Source organism: Candoia aspera, chromosome 1 (assembly GCF_035149785.1).
Source record: "Candoia aspera isolate rCanAsp1 chromosome 1, rCanAsp1.hap2, whole genome shotgun sequence".
In the NCBI taxonomy this organism is placed as follows: Eukaryota; Metazoa; Chordata; class Lepidosauria; order Squamata; family Boidae; genus Candoia; species Candoia aspera.
The window spans coordinates 321481978-321500861 of NC_086153.1; the positions used below are offsets into that span (position 1 = coordinate 321481978).

The 18884-nt window shown below is 40.9% G+C and overlaps 1 protein-coding gene across 6 annotated transcripts in view; it reads left to right on the forward strand.

The window, feature by feature from the left end:
- Window positions 1-18884, forward strand: part of KTN1 (kinectin 1) — an 87438-nt gene that overhangs the window by 40340 nt on the left and 28214 nt on the right. For 5 of the 6 annotated variants that reach the window (XM_063290481.1, XM_063290485.1, XM_063290486.1 and 2 more), the window contains exons 16-21: window positions 1681-1718; window positions 1867-1957; window positions 2735-2803; window positions 16328-16362; window positions 17017-17107; window positions 18211-18279. In XM_063290481.1, the coding sequence (XP_063146551.1) occupies window positions 1681-1718; window positions 1867-1957; window positions 2735-2803; window positions 16328-16362; window positions 17017-17107; window positions 18211-18279 (393 nt within the window). The remainder of the gene's footprint in view (window positions 1-1680; window positions 1719-1866; window positions 1958-2734; window positions 2804-16327; window positions 16363-17016; window positions 17108-18210; window positions 18280-18884) is intronic. The other variant, XM_063290484.1, reaches the window with a different exon arrangement.

Genomic DNA, 18884 nt, shown 5'->3' on the forward strand with positions numbered 1-18884 from the left:
AACTGTCATTCAAAGAAACCCAGAACAGACCTGCCTTGAGTTTGGGGGTATATCTGTCTAGGTTTTCCCACGCTCCTTCACTTTGGTAGGATTTTCTTTCTACTATAGCAGTTTAATAAACACTAGAGACATTCTCCTCATCTCAGCGTGTTCTTTGCTTAAGCCAGGACACACCAGGTGACTTTTCAGACTTGTCATTCTGAAGACCTCTAATAGCCTTAAGATATTTAAATAAGCAATTTCCAAAAGTGATTAGAATCAAGGTTAGCAAAGAGTGTCCTTTAAAAGGCGCCTGCTGCAGTTTTGAGCTTGATGATTAATCCCTTCATCTTCTGGCGCTCAGACTCGCTGGAGACTGCTATCCTGTGGTCTACTTGTGAGAAGCAGCTGTCCAGAGCACATGTGGATGATCCTGTCCTCTCCTTATCTGGAGAGGTTCCAAAGGACCAGTCTACTCACCGGTTCTTCAGTCTTCACCATGGTCATCGTATCCACTCTCCATGGAGATGTGCTTAGCTTACTATGCCTTCACCAGAAGACCCACCTCTGTTGTTTTTCTGATAAATGAAAAGGGAAAAAGAATGAGAATAAAAGAACCAGTCTTGGTAGCACTGCCTCCTGGCCCTGTGCCACTGATGCATGTGGATAGGGAAATCAGCCCCTTCTTCTCCATCCCTTGTTGGAGGGAGAATCTAATCTCGAAAGAAATAAATGGAATCAAACTTTATTTTAAAAAAGGAAGAGAATGAAAAAAAACCTTTTTAACTTTTAAGTATTATCATGAGAAAATGTTCAGCGGAGGAAATCAAAATACAGAGTAGTTCAAATCACAGCATCTTACAAGAAATTCTAACAGAAAAAAAGTATAAAGCTCTGTGCAGACAAAATAATATTGCTCTGCTCCTACTTAGAGAAACCTCTGTCTTAAAAAAAATTCCAAGTGACATGAAAACGTAACAGTGTTGCATGCAAAGAGGAACACACTACAAAATACAACACTGCTTTCTGCCTAGACTTGCTTACTTATTTGGTTGACACAATTGGATTCCTGAAGCAACAGCCTTCTGCTGGCTTCCCTGGATTTTTCCCCAGCTGCTGCTGCTTGTTTTGCCTTTTGTTTTTGTTTCTGTGGGAAGCTGAACAAATTGCCCTCCTTGCCCCAATCTTAGTACATAACTTCCCTCTGCAGTTCAAAACAACAAAACTTCCATTTGAGGTGGGAGATGCAGGGGCATTGCAGGGGATTGCCTGTCATATGTGAGCTAGAGCGTGCATCTGTCCCCTCATGAAGATCTAGATTCCTCGTCAGAGGTGAGTTAATGTAGATTTAAACATAGGTGACTTGCCTGCTACAAATATACAGATGTTTAAACCTATTTATGTACGTATGTATTTATAAATGGCAGTTTTGCCTGGAGTGTTTCCAGTTGCTAAGGTATTACCTTACATACAGTACTTTTCTTGCAGGATCAGTATGCTTTGAAAGCCTCCCAGCCCAGGAAACCCTTTCAAGCAACATGTCCTTTCAAAGTCTTGTCCCTTTTCTTGTCATACAAAGACAGGCATAACCAGAAGCTACGTGTGAGCTTTAAAAAAAAAAAAAGTTGGATGTGAGCGTATTCGCTGAATTTTGCTGTGATATGATATATTAAAAGTAGTACTCATCTTTCTTACGTCTAGGCTGTTGGCATACGTGAGCTGGACCGGATACAGAAAAGGTAAGCCAGTTAAGACTGCTACTTGAGAAACTAATGCTCTGATTATTATGCATTAGCTAGGAATTGGGAGGGTCTCATACGAGGTCTTGTGAGCAAGGGGGAAACTTACTTTGTTTTTTTCTCTCTCTCCCCTTCCCCAATTATTCAGTGTACAGGTCAAAGATGACAAAATCAGAACACTGGAGGAGCAGCTGCAAGGGCATTACTCCAAAGCTTCAGATGCAAAGGAGGAACTTCAGGTACTGCATTTCACAGAACTATCTTACAGTGGAACAAAAGAACTCCTTGACAGTAGGAATAGGAAGCAGTGAAACAGGAACACCAAAATTAAATTATTTCATTTATGCACTGACTGGCTCTAAGACTGTAAATTGTTGAGCATAGTATATATGCCATCAAAATAGCTGTGGGCTCCATTCTGACATGTGGTCTCAGTCTGTGACTATTAATCAAGTTTGGGGGTTATGGAATTGAAATTCAGACTACCTGGAGGAGTCTAGGTTGGCTGTCCTGACCCTTTGTGAGGCTGTCTGGATCTTATTCTGCCCATTCCCTGTTTTTACTCTTTATCTGATTTCTTTTTTCCCCCCACATTTCAGTAGTGTTCCATCTTGTTAGTTAACTCCTATTAAATTGCAGTCTACTATGTTCATTCGCTCTTGTTTTGTTCTTTAAAAAAATCAACTTTGAAATTACTTGCCAATGACCATTCAGACTGGAATTTTTGAAAACTGTAATCCTAAAAACATCAGATTAAAGATAAACCATGTTGAGAGAATGAAATAGGAGGATAATGCATAAAAAGAGCTGTGTCTCTGTGTATGTCTTTCCCCCAAATTTAAGACATCACAGTGGTGGTGATTTACCTTTTCAGGACAATAATAGAAGCCAGTCCCAGTAGGAATCACTTAACATTTCTTCATCTGTTCATGCTATTCCTCTTAAAGAAAACTATGAGAACCATCTCCAAGTTTGTAATTCCAGATTAACAGTATGATCTGACAATTACATTCTAGGATCTAAAGGATCAAAACAAAACTTTTCAGTTGGAAATTCAGAAACCGCAGGCTCTCTTCTCTGAGCAGGTAATGTTTTGCAACTGAGCTCTAGCTTAAAATTTGTTTTGCTTTGCTGCACATAATAATTTAGGATGATCACTCTCTGCTTAATAAATATAAATAGGTTTCCTTTTATCAACCCATTTTGATAATGAGTTTGATCATAAAATTTAATCATAAAGATGCAGTTGACTTGCAGATTGGAAGTGGGAACAGGTAGGAGGATTTTGAAAGCTTAACTTGTCATTTCTAGTTGCTGCTGATAGTTGGAAACACCTTCTTGGTGAAATACCCATTTTTTAAGGTCCCTGGACTGCAGGTATGTATAGCTTTACATCTAATAATGCCTGTTAGCAAAATTTTGAATTCCAGGACATTTTCAGTACTGGAAAAAATTGATTAGTTAAAGTGACACCATGAGCCTATTTTATTTTCTCAACATAATTAGTAATGGAACAAGTCTTCTAAAAGGGACCACAATTTAGTCTTCAAAGTTATACTTGAAATCAGATTTAGTTTTCTCCACAGATCTTTTTTTACTTAGTGAGGGCAGGGCAAAGTGATTGCTAAGGTTCCTTTCTAAATTTCCTTGCGTATGAAAGTTTGTGATAGCTCTTGTCCTACATATTTATGGGTAGAGTTCAAAGCAATTCAGTAATTTGAAAACAATCATTTATTGTAAAAGAGGTTTTATGGCCCAGATTTATTTCAGTTAAAAAGCATCCTGTTGAAAGAGTTCCATTGTTTCGAAACATTTTTAAAATGCTTCATTATCTTAATCATGCTTCCTTTTAAACATTTCTTATCCTAATGTAAAACTGTAGGATTGGAAAGCATTCAGATGGAACCTTTAATTCATTCTCACATCCTTTATTTATCTAATATAACTTTCCATGCCATCAACCATCAGTTTTTGTATGTGCGTGGTAGGTAGGGGGGTTGAAAAATAAAAAAGAAAACATATATGTGCAAAAACAGAGTATGCTTATTTGAGAATGAACTTGCTGAGTGATCTTGCTATAACATTAGCTTTTGAGCTTTTTCTTCCCTATTGTCAACGGATGGCAATTTAGATGCTGAAGAGCTTTTAGTAGTATATCTGATACTGTCGAAAGTAGGCTTGGAGGAGAAATAAATTTATTTTCCATTTTAATGCAGACTAATCTTTCATTTTTGAACAAATACAGAATTTGAAACATAACTATTCTTCAAAATTCACACTTTTGCAACATATTTCTAGAGAAAATTTTAGCCAACGATATCTATGTTAGTAACAATAATGACAGAAATGCAACATGTTAAGAAAAATCGCTTGGAAAATCTATACATTCAGCAGAATTTGCAAATAAAATATATATGTTAGGAGAAAAAAACTTATTGGGGAAACAATTCAAGGCTGTAATAAAGTACAACAGCTTTCAAGAATCTTTATTGAATTTAATTAGATTGGTATGTATTACCATACAAGTAGTTCTTGGTTAATGATGGTAACTGGGACTGAAATTTCCATCACTAAGCAATGCAGTTGTAAAGCATGATGTTATGTGACCGCATTGCTTAGCTACGGCAGCCTTGGCAGTCGCTGTTGCTGTCGTTAACTGAATCCCACCTGGTTGTTAGGTGAGGACTCACCCCGATCCAAGCAATTCCCAGCTTGGTCCCTCCCTGTGATGAAATGTGTCCTTGAAGGCAGGGGTGATGTGGTGGATTTCAACACTGCCGCTGATTCCCAGGAAGGAGGGAGCGCATTCCAGGCAGATAAGAGGATTCACAGTCCGGAGACTGTTGCTGGGAAAGTTAAGAGGTTCAAGGTAGCTTCGCCCTAGAGTCTCCCCGGTTATTTCCCCTTAGGTTAGTTAGGGTAGCTTTAGTCTGACAAGATTCTGTCTGTACTGTGAGAGCACGTAAAGAACTGGAGTTTGGAATACACTGACTCATCGTCGTTCTTAGGCTGGCCCTGATGCTCCCAGCCCTGAGCCTTGGTAAGACTAGCTCTTCATGAAACCCCCCTGCCTATGTCTCCCCCATCTCTGCCCTTTTGGCTGCTCTGTACAGTGTCACTTCTTGGCTATGGTGGTGGTGGCACCGGCAGTGCTGGGGCTGAAGTAGAGGCCTGGGGCCTTCAGCAGTCCCAGCCGGCTGCCATCACCCCCAGACCTCTCCTTCAGCCCCACCGCTGCCACCATAGCCAAGGAGTGCTGCTTCAAGCCCCACATTGTGGCCAGCCACCCCAGTGCAAAGCCCTAGCCACCCCCACAGGCTTGCGCTATGCCAGCCCTGCTGCCCCAGCTGACTTTCACCATCTTCTTCCTCCCGCTGCTGACAAAGCATGCCTGGCCTGGCCCTTCCCAAGGCAGCTGCTGGCCGTGCGAAGCCTTCTTCCAGAGGCCATGCATGGCCTTCTCACAAGGCTGCCTCATGAGAAGGCCTCATGCGGCCAGCAGCTGCCTCAGGAAGGGCCAGGCCAGGCATGCTTTGTCAGAAGCAGAAGGAAGAAGGCAGCAAGTCAGCTGGGTGCGGCAGGGCTGGCAGAGCGCAGGGCAGGAGAGGCTGCGGAGTGCAGGGCTGCCAAAAGGGCAGAGACGAGGGGGAGATAGGTGGGGGGGTGTTGACCTCCCCTGCAGTCATAAGTGAGGGCAGGCTGCCAAGTGCCCGAATTTTGATCTTATGACTGTGGGGGCGCTGCAACAGCCGTAACTTTGGGGACATTTGTTCAGCGTGTTGTAACTTCAAACGGTCGCTGAACAAATGGTTGTTAACTGAGGACTACCTGTAAATTGAATGTTTCAAGGAAATAGGAAAAATTATGTCCTCATTTCTCAAGATGTATAAAAGTTATAATAGAAGAAATTACTGCAATTTTTCTCTTTAAAATTGAGATTTATTATTGCAAAATATTGAAAATTACATCAGTGGTCTTTAAAAGAATTGGGAAAAAAGCAATATATGGTTTTATATTTTAATCTGGTTTTATTGTACGCCGCCCAGGGTCCCCCCATAGGGGAGAGATGGACGGTGAATAAATTTATCAAATAAATAAATAAATAAATAAATAAATATAACAGCAAAGATTTTTCAGCAGTTTAATTAAATATTCCCATACAATCTCTAATTTTAGCTTTATTAACAACATGTACGTAAGAGGATATTCTCTAGTATACAAATGTATTTTGGGGTAGCACAATCAATATGAATGTTTACATTCTTTATATTTCGCCATAAGATACAGATTTATGTATCAGTTCCAAGTTTATTTCATGTTCCTTTTTTGTTTTTCTTTCTTCTTTTGATTTTTTAAATCATATTTCTTATTGTTGATTTATGTTGGATTCATTTAAAAATTGGGAGTAAAAGTGGGCATGGAGGAAATATGACTGGTGCACAGTCCATGTTTCCTCCGAATTATATTTGTAGATGGAGTGTGGGAGTAGTGTGCTATGGCACACTGAAAAGATTAGCTTCTGGTGTTAACTACCAAACTGCCTTGGCAAAGTCTGAAAAGTCTGAAAAGCATGACTTTTAATGTTGAGGCCAGTTACTAGTTGCCTGTAGGTAGTAAATGTTACCTTTTGCCTTTCAGTGGGAGAAAGGTTTAGGCTTGTTTTGACACAATGAGGCTTGGAATAGAGGCAGACATGTTGAGTCTTAATCTTCCTTGATGCTCCTCATGGCAGACTATTTTACTCCATGGCTCTTCTCTTCTACAATCTGATCTAAAAATGATTGTTTCAGAAGCAGTGAGGGCTAGGACTGCTGCCACCATCTAATTTGAAGGGAGCATTTATGGAAGCCCATGTTGCTTTTGACTTCTTTTGCTGGTTGGCTTCTCAAGTCTTTCATTCTGATACTGTAAAAATAACATCATTGCATGTCTGAAAGACATAGCATGCAATGTCGTAATCAGTTTTCTTATTATGGCTGAGGTGTGTCCTTGGTTGCTTCTTCCCTTGCTTCAATGGGGGACCAAAGAAACTTCATTTGTAGCCCTTGGTTCTGCCTGCTCTAGGAAGCAGCTCACTATAAGAGCTCCCAGCTAAACTTTATCCTATATCACTTGACTTCATCATTTTCCGTTTTTTCTTTCAATTTCTTCAATTTCAGTGAAACTTCCCTAGCCTCTGGTGGCCCAGGAAGTCCATCCCTTTCCCTGGACATATCAGAAGAGTTTTCACGTGCCATTCTCAGGGATTGGCCCTCCAAACTTTGGCCTCTTCAGGTGACCTGATGGCCTTTCCAAGTAGTTCTCCTTCCCTCTTGCTCAAAGGACCTTTAACAACTATGCAGCGGTGGTAGTTTGCTCACACCACTTAAGAGAGTGTTACATTCTCAATCTCTTAGGGGAATTGAGAGCCCCCCAAACAAATTGGCCACAAGGCCAAGCACATGGCAACAGCCATCTTGGAGAAGCCCAGGAAAGGAGAGTTCTTTCAAAACAGATCAGCAGAGCTGACCTCATGGGCTACCGTAACTCAGGGTCTTCACTTTTTCATCCCCAGACCCTAAGAGGCTCTCAGAGAGAACAGAGGTCCTGGTTCACAGTCAGTGGAGAAGGGAGCATCTCCTAAGAACCTGGGCACAGATTTCCTGGATGGTCTCCTTTTGGTTCCAAGAGTGGCTGAAGTATTTCCTGTAGCCTCAAACCCAGCAGCAAATATCCCCTCTGTAGATGTATTGAGCAAGGTTGCCAAGGCAGAATAGACTTCTGGTTGGTTAGTTTGTTAGTTAATTAATTAATATCTGCCACATTATTAAGATCAGTAGAGAGACCCTCTTGAAGATGCCGCCTCTTTCAGAGGCTCATCTTTTTGGCACACAAGAACAACACTTTAAATTGTTAGATAATTTTGATATTTATTTCATTGCTTTCTAAATTAGTTTGTTAACTTTCTATATTCTGTTTTGTTTTTAATTTTGTTAGCTGCCTTGAGTGCTCTCCAGAGCAGAAAGGTGAGGTGTAAATCAAATAATAAGTAATAAATCTAAGTTACTATTATCTTTCAGCATTTTTGGTGGAGAAAGACTCTTTTGTAAATCATTAGATGATATCTTGGCTGAAACCAAGGACAACAAGAAAGCCTTTCCAGTTATTTCCACAAAAAGAGTGGACAGCAACTTGCATAGCCCAAGGTCATTCCTTCCTTCCCTTCATCTCCTGTCCAGAACAAAGTTACACAGGGATCCAGAGTCCCTTGGCAAGAGTCAGACTATCAGCTGAAGCAGCAGCAATCTAAGGGCCAGTCTTCACAAAATGGATTCCACATAGTGACTAACAAGATTCACCAAGGGGGGGGGGCAGACTTTGCGTATTCACCCAGTGCTTGTTTTTCTAATATGCAGACACATGGGTGTTTCACACAGTGACATAACTGATGAAGCCCTTCCCTGAAATGCCAGAAAGAAAAGCACCTCCTGATGCTTCAAGCCATCAATCATCTGTTTGCTATCGAAGTCAAAGAATCAGTTCCACTGGCAATAAGTTTCATGTGGCAACCCCAAAGTCCATTCTTGACTGACTAGCCTTCCTGTATTTCCAAGAAGCATGTTTGCATGTTAGTTTACCCATCTACTGGAGGTTTCTGAGATTTGAACTGGGCCATCATTCTCAATACACTGCTCCCCTGTTTGGGGTGGCAACATAGAGATCCTTGTAGTGCATGTAGTGTCTCTCTTAGAACAAAATTCACACCTACCTCTGTTTAGATTATCTTCTCCTCTGTTCTCCATTCTTTAACAGAGTGAGCAAAATAGTCTGTTGCCTATCATACCTTGGCTTCTGCATCAACTGGGAGAAGAGGCAGATGCCCCTGCTTAATGCCTGCAGCTTCTGGAAACAAATCTGAACTATTCTGGCAGGCTTGGCCCTCCTCCCTGAAATTACAGGAATCAATCAGGTCAGTGATGCATGCCAAATGGTTCAAATTCAACAGCCTTAGGTCATCTCCAAGCACCTCTAAGGCTCAGTTCCATGGGCCAGGACTCACTCCCTACAGTAGGCATCACTTTCCTTCTTGAGAGGAGAAGCAACAGGGGGCCAAGTCATTTATTCCACTGAGGCCACGCTTGAAAGTATTTCATATGATGGATGTCTAAGGCCCTTGAGAAGAACATATTCCTTTGGCAGTTCTTTTTCACCCATCCTGGCTGCCAATGCTAGCCTTCAGGGCTCAGGGACCCTCTGCAGGGGACACATGGCTTAGGGCGTTGGATACTGTCAGACTCACTAAAATGTATTAACTTCTTGGAACTCAGAATAATAAGGCTTTGTTGTTTATTCGTTTAGTCGCTTCCGACTCTTCGTGACTTCATGGACCAGCCCACGCCAGAGCTTCCTGTCGGTCGTCAACACCCCCAGCTCCCCCAGGGACGAGTCCGTCACCTCTAGAATATCATCCATCCATCTTGCCCTTGGTCGGCCCCTCTTCCTTTTGCCCTCCACTCTCCCTAGCATCAGCATCTTCTCCAGGGTGTCCTGTCTTCTCATTATGTGGCCAAAGTATTTCAGTTTTGCCTTTAATATCATTCCCTCAAGTGAGCAGTCTGGCTTTATTTCCTGGAGGATGGACTGGTTTGATCTTCTTGCAGTCCAAGGCACTCTCAGAATTTTCCTCCAACACCACAGTTCAAAAGCATCGATCTTCCTTCGCTCAGCCTTCCTTATGGTCCAGCTCTCGCAGCCATATGTTACTACAGGGAACACCATTGCTTTAACTATGCGGGCCTTTGTTGTCAGTGTGATGTCTCTGCTCTTCACTATTTTATCGAGATTTGTCATTGCTCTTCTTCCAAGGATTAAGCGTCTTCTGATTTCCTGACTGCAGTCAGCATCTGCAGTAATCTTTGCACCTAGGAATACAAAGTCTTTCACTGCTTCTACATTTTCTCCCTCTATTTGCCAGTTATCAATCAAGCTGGTTGCCATAATCTTGGTTTTTTTGAGGTTTAGCTGCAAACCAGCTTTTGCACTTTCTTCTTTCACCTTCATCATAAGGCTCCTCAGTTCCTCTTCACTTTCAGCCATCAAAGTGGTATCATCTGCATATCTGAGATTGTTAATGTTTCTTCCAGAGATTTTAACTCCAGCCTTGGATTCCTCAAGGCCAGCTTGTCGCATGATGTGTTCTGCATACAAGTTGAATAGGTAGGGTGAGAGTATACAGCCCTGCCGTACTCCTTTCCCAATCTTAAACCAGTCCGTTGTTCCGTGGTCTGTTCTTACTGTTGCTACTTGGTCGTTATACAGATTCTTCAGGAGGCATACAAGATGACTTGGTATCCCCATACCACTAAGAACTTGCCACAATTTGTTATGGTCCACACAGTCAAAGGCTTTAGAATAGTCAATAAAACAGAAATAGATGTTTTTCTGAAACTCCCTGGCTTTTTCCATTATCCAGCGGATATTGGCAATTTGGTCTCTAGTTCCTCTGCCTTTTCTAAACCCAGCTTGTACATCTGGCAATTCTCGCTCCATGAATTGCTGAAGTCTACCTTGCAGGATCTTGAGCATTACCTTACTGGCATGTGAAATGAGTGCCACTGTTCGATAGTTTGAACATTCTTTAGTGTTTCCCTTTTTTGGTATGGGGATATAAGTTGATTTTTTCCAGTCTGATGGCCATTCTTGTGTTTTCCAAATTTGCTGGCATATAGCATGCATTACCTTGACAGCATCATCTTGCAAGATTTTGAACAGTTCAGCTGGGATGCCGTCGTCTCCTGTTGCCTTGTTATTAGCAATGCTTCTTAAGGCCCATTCAACCTCACTCTTCAGGATGTCTGGCTCTAGCTCACCGACCACACCGTCAAAGCTATCCCCGATATTGTTATCCTTCCTATACAGGTCTTCTGTATATTCTTGCCACTTTTTCTTGATCTCTTCTTCTTCTGTTAGGTCCTTGCCATCTTTGTTTTTGATCATACCCATTTTGGCCTGGAATTTACCTCCAATGTTTCTAATTTTCTGGAAGAGGTCTCTTGTCCTTCCTATTCTATTGTCTTCTTCCACTTCCGCGCATTGCTTGTTTAAAAATAATTCCTTATCTCTTCTGGCTAACCTCTGGAATTTTGCATTTAATTGGGCATATCTCCCCCTATCACTGTTGCCTTTTGCTTTCCTTCTTTCTTGGGCTACTTCTAGTGTCTCAGCAGACAGCCATTTTGCCTTCTTGGTTTTCTCTTTCTTTGGGATGTATTTTGTTGCCGCCTCCTGAACAATGCTGCCAACTTCTGTCCAGAGTTCTTCCGGGACCCTATCTACTAAGTCCAGTCCCTTAAATCTATTCTTCACCTCCACTGCATATTCCTTAGGAATATTAGTGAGCTCATATCTAGCTGATCTGTGGGTCTTCCCTAATCTCTTTAGTCTGATCCTAAATTGTGCAAGAAGAAGTTCGTGATCTGAACTACAGTCAGCTCCAGGCCTTGTTTTTACCGACTGTACAGATGTCCGCCACCTTTGGCTGCAAAGGATGTAATCAATCTGATTTCGGTGTTGTCCATCTGGTGCAGTCCATGTATAAAGCCGTCTCTTAGGTTGTTGGAAGAGAGTGTTTGTTATGCAGAGTGAATTGTCTTGGCAAAATTCTATCAGCCTGTGTCCTGCTTCGTTTTGTTCTCCCAGGCCATACTTACCTGTAATTCGAGGTGTCATTTGACTGCCCACCTTAGCATTCCAGTCTCCTGTGATGAAAATAACATCTCTTTTAGGCGTGTTGTCCAGTAGTTGCTGCAGATCCTCATAGAACTGCTCTACTTCAGCTTCTTCAGCATTTGTGGTTGGGGCGTATATTTGGATCACTGTGATGTTAGATGGCTTGCCCTGAATTCGAATTGAGATCATTCTGTCATTTTTTGGGTTGTATCCAAGCACTGCTTTAGCCACTTTACTATTAATTATGAAGGCTACTCCATTTCTTCTGTGGTCCTCTTTTCCGCAGTAGTAGATCTGGTGGTCATTTGATGTGAAGTGGCCCATTCCAGTCCATTTCAGTTCACTGACGCCCAGAATGTCTATCTTTAATCTTGACATCTCACCAATAACCACATCCAATTTGCCCTGGCTCATAGATCTTACATTCCAGGTTCCAATGGTGTGTTGATCCTTAGAACATCGGATTCGCCGTTCACCACCAGCACTGTCGGTCGCTAGCCGTCCTTTTGGCTTTGAGCTAGCTGCGTCATCACGTCTGGGGCTAGTTGAGCTCATCCTCTGTTCCTCCCCAGTAGCATTTTGACCATCTTCCGACCTGGGGGTCTCATCTTCCGATGGTATACCGACATATCTCTGGTTGTACTGATCCATTTAGTTTTCACGGCAAGAATACTGAGGTGGGTTGCCATTACCTTCCCCAGGGATCGCATTTAGTCTGACCTCTCTGTCATGACCTTCCCGTCTTGGGTGGCCCTTCACGGTTTAGCTCATGGCATCATTGAGGTGCTCAAGCTCCAGCACCACGACAAGGTAACGATCCTTTGCTGAAGATAATAAGGCTACTGCTCTGCAAATCTGAGCTGAACTCATGAGGGAGACCTCAAGGATGTTAGAATAACCAGAGTCACATCTTTTATCTCTCAGTAGGACACGCCAAGGCCTCCTTCACTTTGTCCACTGACTATCCAGCACAGGGAAGCCTACAGTTAATATTGTGTGGTTCTTCTACCCTGCAGTACATCTCTTTGCATTGCCATCCAACCACAAGCTGAGCCAATTGATTTCATCATTCTTCAAGTAGTGAGTTAGATAATTGAATACCAAATGACCTAACAATTCTTCTGTAAGTTCCCACTGTTCCTTGTGCTGCCTTATATTCTGTGCAAGATGTATGTAAAGAATGTGGAAGTTATTCTGGAAGCTCCTAAATGACTGAGAATACTATTATACTCTGAGCTGGTGCAGCTCTCCATGAGCCTTTCATGGTTCATTCCCATCAGACTAGGCTCATCTAAGGAGCTCAGTTTCACCCAGGCCTAAAATGGCCAGAGTTGGAAGCTGAGAACAAAACATTATGGATCCTAGGCTCAATCTTAGTAATCTTATTCCCCTGCAGAGTATCAGCAGTCCATATCTATGATATCACTTGGCATAACTTCTGATACTGGAAGAGGATTTGGTCCACAGCAACTTTAGTTCCTTAGGGCTTTTGTGAGCAGGCCTTGACTAGGGCCTGTACCCCAAAAGTCATGTTGGTGCTGGCAGTCATCTCAGGATGCAAAGAACTACCTGTCTGTACATATCTTCACATCAAGAAATGAAAGAGCCACTCTCCTGAAGACACCTCTTACTCAGGGGTCCCCCTCCTGAGACCTCCAGTTGGTTTTAAAGGCCCTGGTGTACTACCTGATCAAACTTTTTCATCCAATGGAGATCAAATTTCTCATTTCAGAAGTAGCCTGCCTTGTAGCTGTAACATCCGCCAAATAGATGTCAATGCTTATAAAGATCTTATGAAGGGTCTTACTTATAAAATCTACATTCATGTTCAAGATTACCTCCATGTTCCACAGGACCCAGGACCTATGCCTATCATCTTTTTGCCAGCACATAGCCACCTCCCTTGAGAAGGAGTTACAAGCTGGTTCTGTGAAGAGACATCAGATTTTACCTCAAGAGGACTAAGAGTGGCAGTGTTTGGGATACATCTTTGTTTCATTCTAATAAATTTCTTCAGCAGTAAGGAATCCTCTGCAATGATTGTCAGGTGAATTAAAACTTGCATTGCCCATTGTTACAAAGCCCAAGCTGCTGCTGCCCCAGGGGTATTGTGGCCCACTCCATTAGAAATGCTGGCAGTTTGGCTTCCTTCTCCACAAATGTCTCACTAGGTGTTATATGTAGGGCAGCAACATGGTTTTCAGTCTCAGCTGAGTTTTGTGAAGTAAGTATGTAGTGCCTTACAAAGGACGAAGGGCACAACACATTTAATTCACAAAACAAAGTTGAAATTTCTTTCAGCATAAGAGCCTTACAACAAGTAGTACCTTGCCTGTAAGTTTTCTCAGTGAGCAATTCAAACCCTTTTGGGGACCATTCTGCTAACTACAGCTAAGGATATCCTCCAGTCTCAGTAGGAAAATGGTACATCGGCTTTACTATGAAAATCCTTTTTCTACTATGAATGAAGGGTACCTCCCTTTTTCCCTCCTTATCAACTATGAGGTTTCCTAAGAAGGGAGTCACCTCTGTAAAACTTGTATTTACACCTGTTTTTATTTTAACTTACACTATGGAACTATTTTTAATACTGCTTGTCATCTCTCAACTGCTGGAAGGTTGCCTTTTACTGCCATCTAAGGTCTATAGAAAACTCTTTGATTTTGCCTACTGGAATAAAAATAGTAGCCCTTCATGTTCTTCATACATGATAGAAAAAGTAACTTCATGGTAAGCCCAGTGCTCCATTCCAGTACATGATGAATCTTATGCCACAATTGTGGGATTCACAAGTTGCATTAAACATTTTTATTATAGTTTCTTGAACAAGTCACAGTTATGTTATGATGTTAAACCATAAACTACTTTGCTATTATAGATACAAATACATAACTAAGGAGTTGTAGTTCAGAACATCTGGAGTGCCTGCCCCTGTTAAAGGATTTGTGGTGATTCAATTTTAAAATGTTGTTGACTGAAAATAACTGAGATTGAGATGGACCAAAGATCTAGGTGTATGTAGATAGCTTCTTATGCAGAGCATGTTGGCATCTCAATTACAGTGGTAATGGGTGCACTACTGAAAGATCTCAAGGGCCAGGTTGGGAATAGATCATCCTAGAGAAGGTCTGTCTACATGTTTGCTGAAGAGTCAATTGCATGCAGTCAATCACTGTTGGCTTAGTACAAATAGAGGAGACTGGATACACACCAAATATGTAGCAGAAGATGTTATAAAATCTCCCGCTTTTCTTTGATCGAGAAAAAATGTAAGATTAAAGAATATTGTATGTTACAATAGAATACAATTTATTTACTAGGGACCACCTCAATTTATGAAGAAATTGGTACTATTTGGAATAATTTTCATTATTTGTTTTATCAAAATTGTAAAACAGTATAGTAAAAAGGGAAAGAGAAATATGGCCTTTATTGACTAAGCGTGGTTCTGCTAGAGGCAGAGAAACTAGAGTGAATCAGATATATTAGAGAATATGAATGGCTTTCCCTGACCCCTGAAAACTTGCTGTTGTTTTCTTCATACTCTAGTTTTTGTTTCTTACTCACTTAATAACTGAAATTCTCTAGGTACCTTAAAAATTATTATGGAAAACAGAGGTTTCTGAAAAAATATTTTAAAAGGAAAAAAAATAAAAAAACATGCAGTTAATAAATACATAATACAGGAAACAAAATCTAGTGTATAGTCATCTCTTCAAATCAAACTGAATACAAAACTATCAGAGTACATGGAAGAAGGATGTATTGTTAGGCTTCTTATACAGCCATATTACAATCTGCATTTTGCTTTCAGATTTCTGCAGAGATGAAAACTAACAAACGTGTTCAAATATTGGGAGGCCAAGAGAGTCACTGAACCCACACTGTTGATGTATGGTGTTTTGGGGAGCCATTTTGTGTTTAATTGGGTGGGAAATATGTTCTTTAAACGTTATATGTGTGTGTGTATGTTGTATTTATGTTGTATTTTTAATTGTTGTTAGCAACCCAGAATCACATTTGTGAGATGGGCACCCCTATATATCAGTTTTAATTAATTAAAAGGTTGCTTGGATGAAAGTTGTATTAGTAAGGCATCTGGCTTGAAGGATACCTAGATCATCCTTACAGTGAGGCAGCTGGTCTGGGTGGCAATTTTTGGACACCAATAATTTCAGTTAACCTATTTTGCTACTTTTATTATTATCACTACTACTAAGAAATGGATTGCACTCAGGGAGGTGCTGGAGAGGGCTCATGGAAGCTCTTTGCTAATTTTTAATGACTTGTTTTTTTAAAAAAAATAAGTTTGATAAAAAATTAACATTGCAACCATGAAGGACGGCAAGGTAATATAGAAGCAGTGCCAAGGAAAGATTGTCTCACAGTGGCCTTATTATATCCATAGGGGTGGAGGAACTTAGTCATGTGCCACAAAGTTTGCAGCTCAATCTGGTATATGGGATGCCAGGTAGGAGAGCACTTGAGGAAGACCTGAGAAAGGGGAGGCTTGTACATTGTTACCTGGTGGCATTGATCACTCTCATTTCTGCACTGATGATGTTACCTCACAAACAACCAAGCTCCAAGAGCACCAAGAACTTCACTTTCATCTCTGTCAACTAACTTGGTTTCAGACAAACATCAGAAAATAGAAAGTGAGAGAAACAGATTACCACATAAAATCTGTCCTTGTCCCTTGCTGCTCTGCCACCTCTTCTTAACAAATCAGTGGGACACTCCTGGTTCCATTTGAATGCTCAGCTGATGATATTAAAATATCTAGGGTGGGTATTGTGCTATGGCTTTAGGTGAATATAAACATTTGGATTCCAAGCAGCTGAATATCCTAAGGTGAAAGTTGTAGACCAATATTTATCACTTCATTTATGTCTTATTAGGCTAACAAAGAATTGTTGGAGCAACTGGAAAGAAGGTAAGGAATGGGGGAAGTAGATGACATAATCATTTTTCAAGTTACTTGCTGTAAACCCCTACAGCCCAGTGTGGGATGGGGCTGTAGGTTTCTGAACAATATGGCTTGGTATAGAGATGTTCTCAGATTCCATCCTTGACATTTCTAGGCAAAGCAGGAATTGGTAAATTGTGGCTGCTGAACCTCTAGTTCGCATCCCCCCAACCCCATACTGATTATGCTTCCAAATTCCAGCTGCACAATTTCTTCCAATTTGCAGATGTAAAAACAACCTCATATACATCTAAAGTAGGCTTAAGATAATTGGTGAAAAAAGAATAAAATCTGGTTCTCTTCCCCCATCCCCCAATAAACAAGAAGGAAAGACAAGAAAAAGAAAAGAAAAGCAACCTCATTAGTCTCCATCCACCTTCACAAAGTTAAGTGTGGCCTCTGGGCCACCAAAAGAATACCTTCCCTGTAGTAAAGGAACTTGAGGGAGTAGAGTGGGAAGGAGTTTTCTGGATGCAGTAATATTAGTCAAGGCTTTGTTACATCTTGTTCTGTGAAGGCTATTCAGTGGTAAGACCCCTTGAGTAAATGTGCATAAGGTTACAGTCCTGGTTATTTTAACCAGTTTTGAACAGTTCTCCGTGTCCATGTTCCCTTTTTTAGTATTACAGAAAAAGATGACAAAATAAAGACGATTGAAGAACTCCTTGAAACTGGGCTCATAGAAATGGCAAATAAGGAGGAAGAACTAAAGGTAATGACTTTAAGAATATTACATGACTTACCTCTGAGTGGTGCAGGATTGTGTAAGATTTCATGGTACTTCAGCTAGCCATGCCAAGTTGCCTAGTATGTGCGGAGGATGGGGTTCCTGTCAAACTATTTTGTAGGGTTTAGAATGATCCTCTGTGTGGACATATAAACCCATGTATACGAATCCACAGATGACTACTAAATGAACTTCGATAACTAATCACTTATTTTACCCCCTCTTCTGCTGTTTGTGAGAATTAGGGCATGTTACTGTTCTTTGTGCTGAAATAGGATTAGGCCTTCAGAGATTTTTCTACTGGGGTTATCAGTGTATTATTTGGTACTATGTCACTGGGTGCAGTTTAGACTGTCAAACCAGAATGCAGAAATACAAAGGAGTCATTCATGATCTCTTGTGGTATACACACTTTTAATATTGGATATGTGTGCCAGGGTCTGGTATGTCTTGCAGTGCCCAGGGAAAAATTGTAAAGTATTCTTCTATGTTAAAATATTATTCCATTGATAATAGTAATAAAATGTTGCCAAATCTGTTCTGAGGATTTACATTTAAAATTATATTTAATTAAGTTTACACTTAAATGTGTTGGTTACTTGAGGGACTACTTATCTCCCACAGTATTTGCCCAGCTAATTCAATCTGGCAGGGTTGGCATGCTCCAGGTTCCTTCAGTTAAGCAGTGCTATCTATTGGGACCCTGGAAGTGCACCTCCTGTCGCAGTGCCTGCCCTCTGGAATGAGGTTCCCCCCAAAGATCCAACCCTGCTGATGTTTCAAAGGGCCCTGAAGACCTGGCTCTTCGCCCAGGCCTTTGGTGAGGATGACAGAAGCCTCCTTTTGACTCAGGCTGTTTTCTTTTGCTTCCACCACTCTGCTTGTCATCCTGCCATCATTACCCTTTTTATTGTTTCTTGTTGTTTTTAATGTCTCGTTTTAATGTTTTACATAATTTATAAAGCGCCCAGAGTCTCTGGGAGTTGGGCAACATATAAATCTAATTAATGATGATGATGATAATTGTTATTTAAAAATCAGTGGCAGTATTGCAACTCTTCAGTATACAAACTGTTTTGTTTTTAAAGGCATTGAGAACAGAGAACTTATCCCTGAAAAGTGAAGTTGAAAATTTTCAGAAAGTACAGACAGAGCAGGTATGTCCTGTCAGAACTTTTTTGAAAAAATGTGTCTTCAAATTGATTGCTAGTAATTGTAATTATAACAGTGTCCATCTATTAGTAGCCTCCTAATTATAACAGTATCCCACTGGAGAATTGCGGTGCCATGACCCTGTTGTCCTTTGAACAGGCTTCCCCCAGATGCTAGGTTAGGAAGTGTGTCCACTGTGGGGATATCAGTTGCTTTTGTTTTACATTGTTTTGATTGTTTTTATCTTGTACACTACCCAAAGTTGCTATCAGTTGGGTAGCCTATAAATTTGATTTATAAAAAAAATATTTTTTGTATGTGTGGAGGATTTCGCTTGAAACTTTTGGATTGTAATGTTGCTACTCTAATTGATGTCTGCTGTCATATCTTGCTTTATTATATGCGATAAGTTTTTTACACCAAAAAGCCAGCTAGAATAGAGTCTGCACTGCATCTTTTATGTAGGAGATACCTGGCACAGATGTTACTGCAGTTCTAAAGTATTATTGACATTTTGGGGAAGGTGCAGAACTCCCGTTACTAGTTAATGTGGGCAGGCAGAGAATTTGTACTATATGCTAAGCTGTGCTTGAGGGTTACTCTTGGAATG